At 37.4% G+C, this 16,253-nt stretch overlaps 1 protein-coding gene across 9 annotated transcripts in view; it reads left to right on the top strand.

Annotated features, from left to right (window-relative positions):
- LOC134530695 (homeobox protein homothorax) overlaps window positions 1-16,253 on the top strand; it is a 689,928-nt gene that overhangs the window by 560,698 nt on the left and 112,977 nt on the right. For all 9 annotated transcript variants that reach the window (XM_063365782.1, XM_063365781.1, XM_063365777.1 and 6 more), the window contains one exon: window positions 6,514-6,590. In XM_063365782.1, coding sequence (XP_063221852.1) covers window positions 6,514-6,590 — 77 coding nt within the window. The remainder of the gene's footprint in view (window positions 1-6,513; window positions 6,591-16,253) is intronic.

Below are 16,253 nucleotides of genomic sequence, written 5' to 3'. Positions count from 1 at the left end.
TAATTATCTTGTGCATGTGCACGTAGAGCTATCAACAAATTATTATTAATTATGAAAGAAATTTATTAGTTAAAATGTTGGCATTTTTGCTAGCAGGCATGACCACAAGATGTTTTAGAAGATTGTAATGTTAAGAAAATGCAATTTGTATTTACTTCGCGCTCTAATATTTATGTATACTTACAACTGCAACGGGCGATGTTCTCATGGCTTAATATAAAACTTACTGCTAGAAATTTTTTTAATTTCTAGAATCATTAATTATTACATGTCAGTATTTATAGATTTTTCATTGGTTTAAGTAATTTGTGAGTGACTTAATTATGTTCTGACAGTAGACTTTCCGTATGTTGCATAAGCTCACCAATACTTGCGCACGTAGTGTGCTAGTGTGCATCAATTACCGACACAGAATATTTTGACAAAATATTGTTGTTTTTTTTTTTTAATTATTTTGTTTTGACTTTTTTTTTTACGTAGAATAATTTTCACGTGTTTTTTTTTTTTTTTTAAGTTGTATTTGGGCTCCGAAAATCTAACGTTAAATTAATTGTTATATTTTCTATGGAACATATTTTCATTTCAAAGTTATAAAAAATAAGGTAAACTGTTAGTTAGGAAGCCCTAGTTGTATTTTATGTAAAGAGTTATATATCTTCTCTCAGAATGATTTTTGCTTCTGCTCGAAATCGTCTACAATGTGTTTATAGAATCATTATTAACTATAAAAATTACTTTCAGTAAAAATATCAAAATTGAATTTCTCGATTGTATCCGTGAAACTTAAAAATTATTTTGCCTCTCACGATTAGGTAAATTTCACTTATTGTTTGGTAAGATGTGAGCGGGAAAGAAAAAAATAGGTAAATTAGTACAGAGTTTTAAAAGTAAGTACTATGTATATCGTCCTATAATATTTAGTGAGAGTCACGTCAGAGTTGGGTCTGGAACTCACGACTCTGTTTACAAGTGCAACTCGCTACTCCGAAGTCTCCGTTTAAGCGTTAGCTCCTGTCCCTGACCTTGTGACAGCATACACACGATGAATTTGTGTTGATGGTGATGTGGGAGAGGGTTTGGTAGACATTCCCTTTGACATATCGTCACGCCACTGAAACATCACGTGTCATATGGTGTTGGGTTCTTTGGAGGATAGGGAGTGACGCAAATGTGTTGCCTCACTGGTTTTTTTTAATTCATTGCGCGTAAGCTTTCCACTCATGAATCACGAGCATACTAATACATTTTAATCAACAGCTCGTCATTTTACTGGAGGATTGACAAGGATTTCAAAACTCTTTTGTTGTATTTAATTGGTATAGGGCATAAAAACTAAATGAAATGTTTATGCCATTCTGTTGTGTTACGGAGTAGAGCCACGGTTGTCTACATATAGCCCAGGAAACAAAGGTTTCAACCTGTGAAAAATTTGTCCAAAGCTGAATTTTTGCACAGTGGTAGAGTCGACTATGATTAATAACATACCGAAAGTTTACCGCTGTAGACCTTGTGCGTATCACTGAAAATTTGCAGTTAAGTCCTAGATGACAGCGACTTGCAGCAGTTCATTAAAATGCCTCCCATTTTCGCACTTTTTACCGTAGACTCTCGATAGCTATATGAAAATAATCTTAAAGCACTACTACTCACATTTATAATGAATACAGTTCTAAAAGTAAATATTAAAGGTAAGAAAAAAAATGTTAAATTAATGAAATAAGTTTTTTTTACATCAGTCAAGGCAATAAAAAGACAATTCACTTAAAAATAAATGGTCTTACGCAAATATTTCTTTAACAAATGTTGTTGTATAGTTCTTAAGCTTTACAGAGACATATCTCTCAAAAGTCTAGCTTAATTTATAGGATCACTAGAGACTCCCGAGCTTATCAATGTTGTCTACGCACTGCGACAGAGCCACAGCCGCAAGCGCTGTGGCCACTCTCACTCCCACGAAATCGAAGATTTTTAATCTTTGTAAACTTTGCTCCTAACTGAAATTTAAAACAGTGGTAACATTCAAGTTTTCTAGCAACATTTGAAATGTTTACCTCCGCAAACCTTGCGCGGAACACCGAAAACGAGAAGTTAAGTCCTAAATAATACTTTATTGACCTCTCAACAATATGGCACTATAACGTAATTACTATAGTATACTTTCAGAATAGCAAACGAAAACTTCTCAAAACATTATTCTCAATGATTAAATTTAAAAATCTTTCAATACGTTTGACTAAATATGATATTTATTCAATAATATTAGAAGAAAGGTATTCTGAAAAAAAGGGCACAAATGAAAATACGTATTACAAAAACACGTAGAGCCCGATGTGAAAACATTAAATAAAAGTAGTTGCAATATTCTCAAACTTTAAATTAGTTTATTTGTTGAGAGCTTGGTACAATGTGTCTGACCGCTAAAGCGATCCGAGCCGCGTAGTGTATACTACTGCGAGGTTGTCGAAGTAGGCTCGGGTCGGGACGAATTTCGCCGTAAAGAAACAAAGGTTTTTAATACATGGAAAATTATCCCAAAGAAGAAACTTTGTACAATTGTAGAAAGAACGTTTCTTAGTAACATATCAAAAGTTTACCGATGCAAACCTTGTGCGTCACGCAAAAACGAGCAGTTAAGCCCAAAATGTCAATTTTTTGCAACGATCCACAATAATGGATATTGCAAATGCAGTTTATGGAGTAGACTGACAGTATGGAATTCAAAATAATCTAGAAACATTGCACTATCTGAGGATAGTGATAAAAAGTACAAAGTTTAAACATCTTTCTATAAAATAGACAATTTAAATCATTAAAGTTAACGAATTCACTTTCATTCAATTTTTAGGAAATATAAATACATTTTACATAAACTTAAAGAGCCCAACATGGAAATCGCTTAGAGTAAACGTTGTTGCATATTTATTCATCTTTAAATTGGTATATTTTTTAAGTGTCTCATACAATTAGTCTGACCACTGAAGCGATCCGAGCCGCGTAGTGTATAGGCTACTACTGCGATGTTGTCGAAGTAGGCTCGGGTCGGGACGAATTTCGCTGTAAAGAAACAAAGGCTTTTAATACCTACATGGAAAATTATCCCAAAGAAGAAACTTTGTACAGTTGTAGAAAGAATGTTTCTTAGTAACATATCAAAAGTTTACCGTTGTAAACCTTGTGCGTCACGCCAAAAACGAGCAGTTAAGCCCAAAATGTCAATTATTTGCAACGATCCACAATAATGGATATTGCAAATGCATTTTATGGAGTAGACAGACAGTATGGAACTCAAAATAATCTAGAAACATTGCCCTATCTGAGGATAGTAATAAAAAGTACAAAGTTTAAACATCTTTCTATAAAATAGACAATTTAAATCATTAAAGTTAACGAATTCACTTTCATTCAATTTTTAGGAAATATAAATACATTTTACATAAACTTAAAGAGCCCAACATGGAAATCGCTCAGAGTAAACGTTGTTGCATATTTATTCATCTTTAAATTGGTATATTTTTTAAGTGTCTCATACAATTAGTCTGACTGCTGAAGCGATCCGAGCCGCGTAGTGTATAGGCTACTACTGCGATGTTGTCGAAGTAGGCTCGGGTCGGGCGAATTTCGCTGTAAAGAAACAAAGGTTTTTAATACATGGAAAATTATCCCAAAGAAGAAACTTTGTGCAGTTGTAGAAAGAACGTTTCTTAGTAACATATCAAAAGTTTACCGTTGCAAACCTTGTGCGTCACGCAAAAAACGAGCAGTTAAGCCCAAAATGTCAATTTTTTGCAACGATCCACAATAATGGATATTGCAAATGCAGTTTATGGAGTAGACTGACAGTATGGAACCCAAAATAATCTAGAAACATTGTCCTATCTGAGGATAGTAATAAAAAGTACACAGTTTTAACATCTTTATATAAAATAGACAATTAAAATCATTAAAGTTGAGAAATTCATTTTCATTCAATTTTACGGAAAAGTTAATACATCTTACATAAATATAAAAAGCTCTACGTGAAAATCGCTTTCAATAAACGTTGTTGCATATTTATTCTTCTTTAAATGGGTATATTTGTTAAGGGTCTCATACAATTTGTTTGACCCCTGAAGCTATCCGAGCCGTGTAGTGTGTACTACTGTGAGGTTGCCGAAGTCGGCTTGGGGTCGGGACGAATTTCACTGTTAAGAAACTTGGAAAATTATCCCAAAGCAGAAACTTTGTACTGTTGTAGAATAAACGTTTCTTAGTAACATGTCAAAAGTTTACCGATATAACCCTTGTGATCACACCAATAACAAGCAGTTAAGTCCTAAATGATAATTTCCCAAACGATCCACAAAATTGTGTTTCGTAAATAATTTAATAACTCTATAAATACTTTTTTTTAAGTAGGCTCCCAGTATACAGAAAACTTGGTTTGTCCTCAAACGCCATACTACTACGGTAATAGGAATATGAAATCACTACAGACAAGATTTTGTTCCGTTTACTATGGTGAAACCAGAGCTAACCGAGAAATGACCGAACGTCCCGGAAAGTTGTGATATTTGACGATATTGCGCGAGTAGCACACCCGTACGTGACTACAGAGAATGGATAGTTTCCTTAACCGTTAGGATTTCTGGTACGAACACCCTCTCACAGGTAGGGTCATAAAATACGGTCAAACTCTTGCAAAAACATCCACCACCGCTCTTTGCCACTAGCAATCCAACGACGTCAGCTAGGCGCAGCACTCAAATACATTATGTAATGCTACCTATACGTTTTACAACACAACTCGTGTTTTATTTATTTTCTGGAAAAAAACCCTATTATTATAGGAATTATGTTGTAAAAGTGAAAAAAAAACTCAGAGTACATTTACGATGTACCGTTTTATTCAATTTTTATGTAGTAAACTGATTTTAAAGAAGTCAATATATAATTTTTCATTTTGTAGAATACAGGCTACATTAAAATTTTGCATTGATCTGATCGAAAATAAAACGATGTATCAGAAATAAAAAAAAATTGTTGCTAAAAAAATAATTTTTAATAATAACATTTTTGAAACAGAATAAATCCATGCAGATATAAAACCAGAGGTCCTCTAGAGTTTTTCATTTACAAGCTACAATTAGAAATCGTTTATTGTTAATTTTATTGTATCAAAAAACATTCTTATAAGAAAAAAATGCATATCTCATTACATGTAACATACACCCTCTCATATGAACTAGCTATGTTTTAAGTAATCCCTAAATAAGACCCAGTTGAATGAATGTCGCAGTACGCAGTGTGTCGCAATGCCGCGCTGGAACGGCGGTGGCCGTGAGAGATCAGTACGGCCGCAGTACACTGCAACGCTCGGGCCGCTTTAATGAGCCAACTAATTACGTTACACTCTTTATAAATATACCGTCTTAAAGCTAAAGGTATAACCAAGAACATTTATTTGAACATTTTTCGCATTGGACTCTTCAAATTGGTGTAAATAGTATTTTTATCTGAGTGGCAAAGATAAAAAATAATATGTCATGAATTAATCGCTTAATATCAAATATTTAATATTAACAATTTATGCTTTTTACAACATTAATGGCTGTATTAGCGTCTCAAGATTATTTTGGTAGTTTTATGGACAGTCTAAATTAAAAACTGTACAAATGGGTAGCATTTTAATGGACTGATGTAAGTCGCTGTCATCTAGGACTTAAATGCAAATTTTCGGTGATACGCACAAGGTCTACAGCGGTAAACTTTCGGTATGTTATTAAACATAGTCAAATCTACAACTGTGCAAAAATTCAGCTTTGGACAAATTTTTCACAGGTTTGTGCCTTTTTAAGTCTTGGTTTCCTGGACTAATAGCCCTCACGAGGCAATCTTGTTGTTCCAGCTCCGTAGATATCGCTGATTGTGGAAGTCATTAGACCTAAAGAAGTTCTGATTTTACTAAGGGTATTTTTACATAAAATTGTCACGAGCAAACCGTATATCACTTTCTTAAGCGAAATATAATTGCATGTAGCTTTTACTGCATGCCAGATGATTTGAAAATAATTTCAAGAAATATCTTTAAAAATCTGTTTGTATATGAAATTTTAATTAACTTAAGTGATTTATAAAAATCAATTAAAACTGAAGAGTAAACTCAACCATGTGTGGTGTAATTTTGATTTATTGTATTTTTCTATTCCAAAGATAAATTATAGGTATAGTTTATCAATGAATTTCATTAAGTTTTAAGCTTAATACACGTAGCATATCAGAATGCCTGGTGACAGTGGAACTTGTTCTTGGACAAGGGCAGTAAATAGAAGTTAAAACTGGTTTATTGTGTACATTAAAGCTACGAACCCCCCCCCCCCCCCCCCCTCCTTCCCAGGAATTATAAAAATTAATAAAAGTTAAATTTAAAAAAAAAACTTTGTACTTTCAGCAACCTTGTTTTTATGTAACATTGTCTTATTGATTGTAATTCCCTTCAGTAATCTTGTTGTTGACTGGTGGCTTGTTGTGTTGCAGCACCCGTACCCTTCTGAAGACCAGAAGAAACAACTAGCACAGGACACGGGCCTGACGATACTCCAAGTAAACAACTGGTAAGCTATCCTTCTGTTAGTCAAACATTATTGCCAGCAATAACTGGCTTGCAGAGTGGTTGCATTCCGTTGATTGCATTTTGGATCATTTCATTCAAAATCGGTTTGCTAAAAATTAACGAATTATGGACGTGAATTAGCGGCAACTGGGTATGAGGAATTGTTTCGCATCTGTCAATAAGTATGACTGATTTCAATTTCACTCGTGTAGCGAATAAAACCCGCATCACTTGGTTTGGTCCTGCGAGCCAAGTTTTAAAAAGGTACACTTTTACCGCTGCTCGCTCTCGATTGCTGCGTTTCAATTGCACTCTTGTCTCGACAGTAATTTGAATCATGGAATAGCTTAAATATGTATTTATTATTTTATTAATTTTAAAAATAATAAATTCAGGAAATAATATACCGATACAAGTAAGAAAAAAAAATAACCTCATCCGGACCAATCTTGTGAGCGCGTAGGCTAGTTTCAAATCGCCGTGCGTAATCGACACTACTCGCTGTGCTGGTGGCGACACGCAGCGACCGGTCAGTCAGCTCGCTCCAAGCGAAGAACTGCAGTGTCGTCGGTGCGGCGGTGTCCGACCCCCCCCCCCCCCCCCCCCCCCTTCATGGTCAGAGCAGGCTGGTGCGCGCGAGGACGGTAAATCTAGCGCGGAAGTACCCGCGCCGCGCGCATCAATCTCGCGCGCCCCGACGCAGCGCGACGCCTCGCCTCGTTACTTGGAATAACGGCCGCCGCCGGATTTACGACCGGTCGCGCGCCGCGCTTGCCAACACACGGGACGTCTCTGTTTCCGAAAATCACCCCCCCCCCCCCTCCCTTTCCTTCCTTTAATAAAACCCGCCGCCCTTTTATTTTTGTGTGTGTGTGTTTTTTTTTAACACTCCCTGAGAATTTTTCTGAGTTTTCTGTGAGCGGAGCGTGCAATCAGCCGGCAGCCGTGTTAATTGGTCACAAATCACGGCTGCTTTGCGCGGGCAGGGGTGTCCGGGGGAAGCTTCGCTGTGAGACGTGCGTGGACCCGCAGGGAATCGAGTGCTCTCTCTCTCTCTCTCTCTCCCTCTCTCTCTCTCTCTCTCCCTCTCTCTCTCTCTCTCTGCCACCGTGATACACTGCGCGCGGCGTTATCTGTAAGCTTAGCGAACGATGAACCTGCCCTTAAGTTGGTGGTCTCTCAACGCCAGTTGATTTTTTTTCCTCGTCATGAGGTGGATTAGGCAACGCCAACTTCTTTTTCCATCGTTTCGCTATAATTCTAACTTTGAACTATTTATCCTGAATTTCGTCATGTCAAGGCACAAATCATATCTCCCAGACCTTCTATACAGTGTTGCAACCACGTGTTTACCAACAGGCTCTATTCTCTGTAAGCGCTGCGAAGAGAATTACTAGTTATTTCACGCCAAAACAATCGCGACAATCACATCAGAGCGCAAATGTTGACTTCAACCAGTAGCCAAAGCTAAGTCCTATGCTATGTCAAACCAAGATATTTAGCATGGAAGTTTTATTGTAAGTGGTATCAGCATATTTGGAATTGCAAGATGGCAAAGCCTAGCTCCTTTTAAAGTCTATTTCTGTAGATTCTAATACGGCACCTTCTTGCATTTATTGTTCCGTCACAAATAGCTTACTAAGTGTGACATATTCCGATTCCTGTAAAATTTCGTGGAAGTGTCAACAAATACAAACACTTGCGCGACTTTTTAAACTTAAAAATTTAAGTATATTATATATTATATAATATTATTATAAGTTTAAAATATTTGTGAAAGAACAACAAAAGCCATAGCCATAGCCATAGCGTATTTTGGAACTATTTGCGTAAACAGACCCCACTCTGAAATATAGAGCAGTTTTTGAATCACGTTGTGTTTACTGAAGTGCGGTATTTTAGCCTATGCCTAGTTGTTTTTTTTTTCCACAAATTTTCAATATGTGCACCTCTAGTTATACGGCACACATCCAATCCAATTCGTTCCACACTTTGGTTAACACGTCCGGAGTAATGGAAGCAGTAGCCTTTCCAATTCTTAGTTTCAACTCTTTCAAATCATTAGATAGCGGCGGAACATAGCCACGATCTATTTATTATAAAGCCCTGAAATGGAAAAAAAAAATCGCATGGCGTTATGTTGGGTGAATATGGAGTCCATGATAAAGATCTCTGTCGTCTTGACCACTACGACTAATCCAACTGTCAAGGACTTCGAAGTTAAACCACTCTCGTATAAAGTTATTCCAATTGAGAAGGACTCTATCCTGTTGCGAAATAAAGTCTACACTTTCACTTGCTACGAATTGGTTAAATAGCCATTATTTTGCGCTGCAAGCGAGAGAAAAAAAGCAAAGCAGTATTCGCGGTACTCTTTAATTTGACCTTGAACCAACACTCTACAACGCTTACAGCTGATGCTACTAAATGTCATAACGGGGTCATTCTTTTATGGACATACAGTACTTAGTGCATCGTGGTCAGGCAGGTTATTTCAAAAGGTTTTTATTTAAAAGCGTTATTATCGGGGAGGTGTGGTTGTGATTGATGACGGCGCAACGGGTAGATGGCGACCCGGTGCTGATGTACCGCGAGCCTCCCCTCCCGGCGGAGCTGGGGACACACGTGCTGCTTGTTAGCGCCCGGGGAGACACATCGCGCGCAGTGTGTCTTCGGGCGGTGCGGCGCACGTCTTGGCTGCCCGCTCCAGTCGACCACGCGGTTCACTTATAACTGGTTCTCCTCTAACTCCATCATTCCCGTTTCTTTACTCTTGCTTGACGTTTCGTACTGGTCCCTTCGTCAACTTTACTCTTCTTTGGAGAAGTATTTTGCAGTGTTGCAATTGCTCTTTTCCTTTGTGTCCCTTTTCACAAAGGAAAAGAGCAATTGCAACACTGCAAAATACTTCTCCAAAGAAGAGTAAAGTTGACGAAGGAACCAGTACGAAACGGGAATGATGGAGTTAGAGGAGGTGTTCCGGGAGTCGCGTCTTACAATTCGTAGTTATTTAATGACTGACCGTAATAACTGCCATGCAAAACCATTTACATTTTAAAGTTTAACAAAATACATCGCATATAAAATTCCATTATGCCTGAATCATAATCTAACGAGAAATATAGAACGACTAGCTGAAGTACCCGGCTCTGCTCTGGCTGTATACAACATGTCAAGTCTGTAAGACTTGTACTTGAATGACGGGAAATTTTGATCTTTAACGCACCCACAACCCGCCTTGGTAGCTGATTGTCGTAAAATCCTTCATATGGTAAATCGAACAGTTATGTATCGTTAGCTAAATATAGTATTTCTGTACTATTTTAAACTATAAATTTATATAAAACTAATATTTTTGGACACGATAACTTGCATCTTTTTTTCCAGACCGATTCATAAACTACAAACATAGAAAGTCTTGGTAGGATTCATTAAAGGTCAAAATATTTTTTATACACAAACCATTAGCTCAAGAGATGAAAAATAAGAGGTTTAAGAACAAATAAATATATATATATATAATTTTAAAAATGCAAAAATCATTCATAGAAGGTAAGAAAAAAATTATTTCATAACAATCTAGGTAACTTTCTCCACAATATCGTTAGTTAGTTTAGATTCATGACGTGTGGAGAGTGGTTATGGGCAAAAATCGTACGGCAGGATGAGGTTTTAAGCTTTTGGATAATAATTGCGGACTATCACTTTTGTAGAATGGTGCAGCTATTGTGTCATGCGTAGCTACCCGCGAACCGTGCTACGGAATTACCGAGGGTGTTGATCTTAACCGATCAACAATGTATAAACAATTAGGAATATATTACATTTTGGCATGCCACACATTTTCATTAGTAACTAAAAATTTCAAACATAGTTTAAAAAACCTTTATGCTGGAGGCTAATGCGCCACTACATTATTCGTGGCTTCGTTGTTTGGGCATGCCAGCTTTTATTACTTCACCCTCATTTATGGAAGACTTATGAATTTATGACACAACGTGCTTAGAAACTCTCGCGCGTGAAAGCTCCTGCCTTATAGATATAATTTTAATTTTTTAGTCTCCAGACTCAATTGTTGACTATGTTTAAAAATTAAATTTCATTTTAATAACGGAAGGTGAATAGCGAGCTTTATTTGGAAATTTTCCGGAGTGTACTTGAAATTCTTGGCTGCCGGTGACGTTTTAAAACTAGTAAAAGTGCGAATGTAAGCATAAGGATTTGGCCTAACTCCGATAGATTTATTGTTACGTCCCATTCCAATTATAACCGTTTCTGGACCACGCAATTCTTTTCCTCAGGCCAATAATAAAAGTAGTTTTTTTTCCCCTCTGTGATATTGATGGAAGAAGAGGGAGGGGGGGAGGCGACTTACATTTTGTTTCCACCAGAGTGTACAGGGATGCCGAGCGAGAGAGAGAAAAACTCCCGCAGCACAGAGCGCGCTGCCCGCATAACTGGGAAGCGGATTGATTAATCGCAGTAATTACTGATCGGGTGTGCTCGCTAATTGCGTTCGCTCCTCCCCCTCCGGCCCCCCGCGGAAACCCGCCCAGACCGCCTTTCCTCTTGTGCGCGGCCGTGACCAAACCAGATTACCCGCCAGCCCTCTTGTTGTCTGTCTGGCGGAGCGCAAACAAGAGGTAGCCGACCATTCTCTCCACTGTTATTACTTTTCCTCCCCCTCTCGGCCATTCCTCGCCACCCACTCCGCCCTGCGAGGTTCCATCCAGCTCCCGCAGACACTTTTTCATCACCCCTTTTCCCGCAGCTCCCCATCAACTTCTCGTTCGCCTTCTTCTTGCCTTCGCCTTCGCCCCTGTTCCTTCCTCGCTGCTCGGACCTCTTCGCGGTGCGCCTATTGGCCGGCAGGGTGGTGACGCGTGGGGCGATCACGCTAGAAGTTCCTTGCATTGCTCGCATTTATGAGAAATATACAGGAAACTGATCTTTCCATTATTTTTAACTGAACAATCATTGTTTGTCTCATGTGAGGACTACTGCACGGATTTCGTTGAGACTTAATTTTGTAAGTGAGGTTTATTTTGCTCATCCAAACACTACGAAATATTGGGATAAAAAAAGGTAAAAATTGTTCTATTTCAAGTCATTTGTGGCCTGCAAGTTCGATTAAACCCTGCATACAATCCATCAACCATGCACCAATATTATATATTCACTTAAAACTAGCACGTCTTTTCATTTCACCTACGAGTACCGGCACATTTCCTATTGTTACTGTAGATACCTGTCGGATTTCAGAATCCGACGAGTCAGGCGTGTTTGTGTGTCAGTGAGGCGGGATGGTAGTTCCAACGATCGCTCGTGCTTCTAGCGCGGTATCGCCTACGACACACGTTTGAGCCATTTCCATTATTGTAAAAATACAGTTTAAAAATAAATACGGAACAAGAATACTCATCCAATCTTAGCGTATTATTAAATATTTTCCCGTAAACACACGCCACATCATTATGTTTAGCGGTTTTTAAATCACATGGTTTTTTTTCTGAAGTTCTATACACCTTTATGTTGCCTAGATAGACGGGGTCCTTAAACGCTAAATTTTAAAATTAAATTTATTTTCCCTGGACACTTAATTATTATTTTTTCTTGCCCGTAAATTCGGTACGTTTGTAAGGTGTATCCAACGGGGGGTTACCGTAGTCTGCCCCTCTCACCTCTCCTGCTAGCTGTAGGGATCGTGAGTGCGTGCCCGCGAGACCCCTCGCCGCCGCCTCACGACGGCCCACTAGCCGGCATGACGAGGCGGCGGCGCGCGGGATTACAGGACGAGCCTCGAGTGGTTGCCGCTGCGCCTGCGAGCCGACACCCTCCTCACCCTCTTCACCCCCTCTTAGAACTGCAGCAAGCCCGTCCCCGACAGCAGTGTGTCGTGAGACAGGTCTCAAGTTTATCAGTGGTCTGCATATCCTTCGTAAACAAACACCATGTGGTTCGTAGGCGAGCGACAGCTTGGAAGTGGAATTCACTCTTAATAGTTTCGAAAACTAGTTTGTAAAATATTTCAATGTTTCGTGTGCACTTGAACGTGTTTCTCCTGGATTTGTGACGTTCCGATGTCAAAATGTTAACCCACCACTTCAAATTAAAATTGTGTTTGTTCGTCGCATGTAATCCGACTATAAGTTGGAATATAGGCCGATATTTAATGCAATATGAAAACCAAACACCGCAGATACCTATTCTTGTCTCGATTATATTCTCAATTCTGCAGGTGCGCAACGATAATGTGAACGGGGGGATCGTAGTTGAGTCATACATCTTCGTGATGATTTAACCGTTACTTATAAAGATTCTTAAGATCGAAGTACGCCCATGCGTACTAACGCAGGGTGAGTCATTGATTCCAATTTGTCGATATGTTCGCTCATATATTTCTGATAAAATTACCTGCTAATACTAATAATAATGTGTTTATCAATATTTCGGTGCAGTGAAATGTTGGTGTGAATATTTAGATATATTGGTTAAGATTTTGAATGTAATTATTGTAAAGAGCTTCTAATAATATTCGCAGAACAGTTTTTACTTCTTTGCATTAAAATTATTTTGAATTTGCTTTTTAAAGATTAATCTTTTGTTGCACGCTTTCAAGTTGAAAAGAGTTTCAGGTCATAATTTAACAACCCTATGATTATTTTTTGATCAACTCGTTTCAAAGCTTTAATCAAATTTTAAAAATCCGTGTTTCCATCAGTGATGAAATAACTTTTACATCCATAACATTATGTTACAACACGGATTTGTAACTTATTTATGTTAATGCAATCAGTAAATATTTTTCTGGTTTTTGGTTCCCCCACTGAAATTTATTCATCCATTGAACCGTGAAATAAATAACGTTTCTGTTTGTATTCCCATTATAACTCAGCTTCAATCGTAAATGAATTTCCATTTCAAGTGAAACTTGATTAAGTGAATCGTCTGTATAAATTCGCAATTAATTTGTGTGCAGTTACTCTTTCTCTCTGGTGTTTTTTTTTTTTTTTTTTGCGAGGTTGAATGAACAGAATATAATTTTATTTGGAACACAAATGTTTCACATAAGCCAAAACACACTTACGTGTACTAAACATTTGTGGGGAAAAAATACATCCAAAACACTTCTCTTAAAAAATAACGGAAATTTGTACAAACGTTTGTGCATTTTCAAACCGAACCATCGTATCATCAAAAATAAAGATAAGTAAACACCACGATAGCACCATTATTGCAGCCTTTGTTCGTGCCGCGTACACACACTAGACTAGCTCCCTGGAGATTTAATAGCATTAGGTATGACGCACTGATTAAGTACGCGCGACGTGCCAAGCTAATATATGAAGTGCTTCTCACTTAATCAAAATATTACGCATTTGTAAAGATTATTTGTTTAACCGTTTAACCAGTAAACACATCTCGTGAAATCAACTCCATAGATGTTTAATAGATATAACTAACCAACAATTATAAATAGACATGTTTGTTTGCCTAGTGGAAGGGAACAAGATATAAAAGCAGCTAGGTAATCACATATTTGTAGTACATGAACACTTATAAAGCAGAAACTGTTAAACCCACTAAAAAAACTGTTGACATAGGTCCATTAAACTATACTATATAATCTATATCTATCATTGTAAATCTTCTAAACATCTGAAACTGTGCCGAAATTTTTTTTTAATAAGACGAACCTTTCTGCAATGGGTAAAAAAAACCATGGGTTGAAATAAAAAAAGAATAAACAAAAATTGTGTAACATGTACAGAAAAAAATGATAACCTTTTTATTGTAGGTATAAATTATAATCCGTTTTAATTTATTGCAAAAATTCTTAGGATTAAAATCTTTGGTTAAAAAAATGTTTAATGAAACAAACTATTACCATAAAAATAAGGGTTAAAATAAAAAATATTCTAAACTTCCTTTCTATCAATTTCGTTCGAATTTATTTTAAACAATTTTATTGTTATCTTAAACTTTAATCCAAAGAAAATTTTCTACTGCCTTTTCTTAGGGACGAAATATAGTGTTTGAAGGTCAAAAATGTCGTAACTTCATCATAGTAGGCATAATATAAAATTTCTTGTGAGATATTCAGTGCTGAATGCATTGAGCTAAAAAAAAAATTCTAAACATTTTCGTTGCATTGAATATTAGACAATAGTTTTGATCATTTTGGAATATTGAAGAACTTTTAGGATGTCATATAGGTACATTAATTTCTTAAAATGGTCCAGATGTTTATAGAAGTTTCCAGATCATCTCCATAAGAAAAAGGGTACTACAAAATCTACTTACGCGTATAGGCTTTCTCCAAAGGGATTTTTGTATTTGTATTAATTTTCCAAGGTGGTAAGAAAAATGGAAATAGGTTATTTTTCATTTTACAGGTGGATAATTAAAAAAAAGATTCCATAAGATATAGCAATATTTGTTACTAAAACGCTGAGTGAAAAGTTACAGATAAAACATAGTTATGAAATGTATGCAGTAATGCAAACTAAGATTGTATTAAAACTTTAAACATTGGTAGTATGCTACAGCCTAATGGAATCGCTATTGTGGCCATTGTCACTGTGCGTTATCATTGTTGAGTTTAAAATCCAATCACTAAGTAACATGCGTTTTTGTAACAAACTAGAATTTATAAATTCTCTCAACCCATCAGGCCTTGGGGTTTCCAATTATTTTGATGCGTAACATGCATCCTCCAAATCTGAGCAATGAGACAAGATTGCAAGTTAAAGCATTCTGGAATAACATAATTGAAACCATCATTTTCACAGGACCAACAGCTGGAAAAATAGCGCACATTACTCGCATTACCATGGTCCCAACTGACTTAACTTTACAATTTAAGCGACTACAATTTCCAATTAAAATTTCATTTACGATCACCATCAACAAATAACAGGGTCAAACATTCGATTATGTTAGTGTTGATCTGAGAAAAGAATGCTTTTCTCGTGGAAAACTCTATGTTGGTCTCTACAGATCAGAAAAACCAGTATATTTTGAATCTATTCAGAAATATTACTAAAAATATATATTTATACTCAGAAAAATTTAAACAGATTATCCTATCTTGTACATCTTGAACTTATCCGTAATCTTTCCTGTAATTTATATTGCATTTGTTTGGTATTTAGCGATAACTTAAAAATCAGTTTTTTTATGATTCCTCAAAAGAGATGTTTCTCTGTTAAAAATATTTACCCACCCGAGCGAAGCTATAGTGTGTTGCTAGTAATTAATAATGTAGTGCCTATTTGCAGATACATAGTAATATTTGGCTGACTTGCAGTATTTAAAGTGTAATAATGTACAGTGATCATATAGATCACGCCTAAACAGACATGTCGAATGCTCGTAAACACACCCCCGGCTAGTCCCCGGGAAGGAGACGCGTGTCCGAGTCGGGCTCGTGGGTCCGTCGTGAATCTCGGTCGCTGGGCGGAGGGTTGCGGGGGTGCTGCCTCGCAAGGGGTGGTTGAAGAAAGCTTCGAAAGGGGTGGGGGTGGTGGTGGAAGGGGTTGATGTGCCCATTGTCTCCGCTCCCCGCCAGCCATTCCCGCCCCGTTAGTTGAATCCAACGGCTCGGAGATGACGCCGTTTGCGTTTTACGACGGCGTCCGGCGAGCGGCGGAGCAGAGGAGCT

Source organism: Bacillus rossius, chromosome 3 (assembly GCF_032445375.1).
Source record: "Bacillus rossius redtenbacheri isolate Brsri chromosome 3, Brsri_v3, whole genome shotgun sequence".
Taxonomy (NCBI): domain Eukaryota; kingdom Metazoa; phylum Arthropoda; class Insecta; order Phasmatodea; family Bacillidae; genus Bacillus; species Bacillus rossius.
The sequence above is the reverse complement of the archived record's forward strand: the minus strand, read 5'-3'. Positions and strand labels throughout refer to the sequence as shown.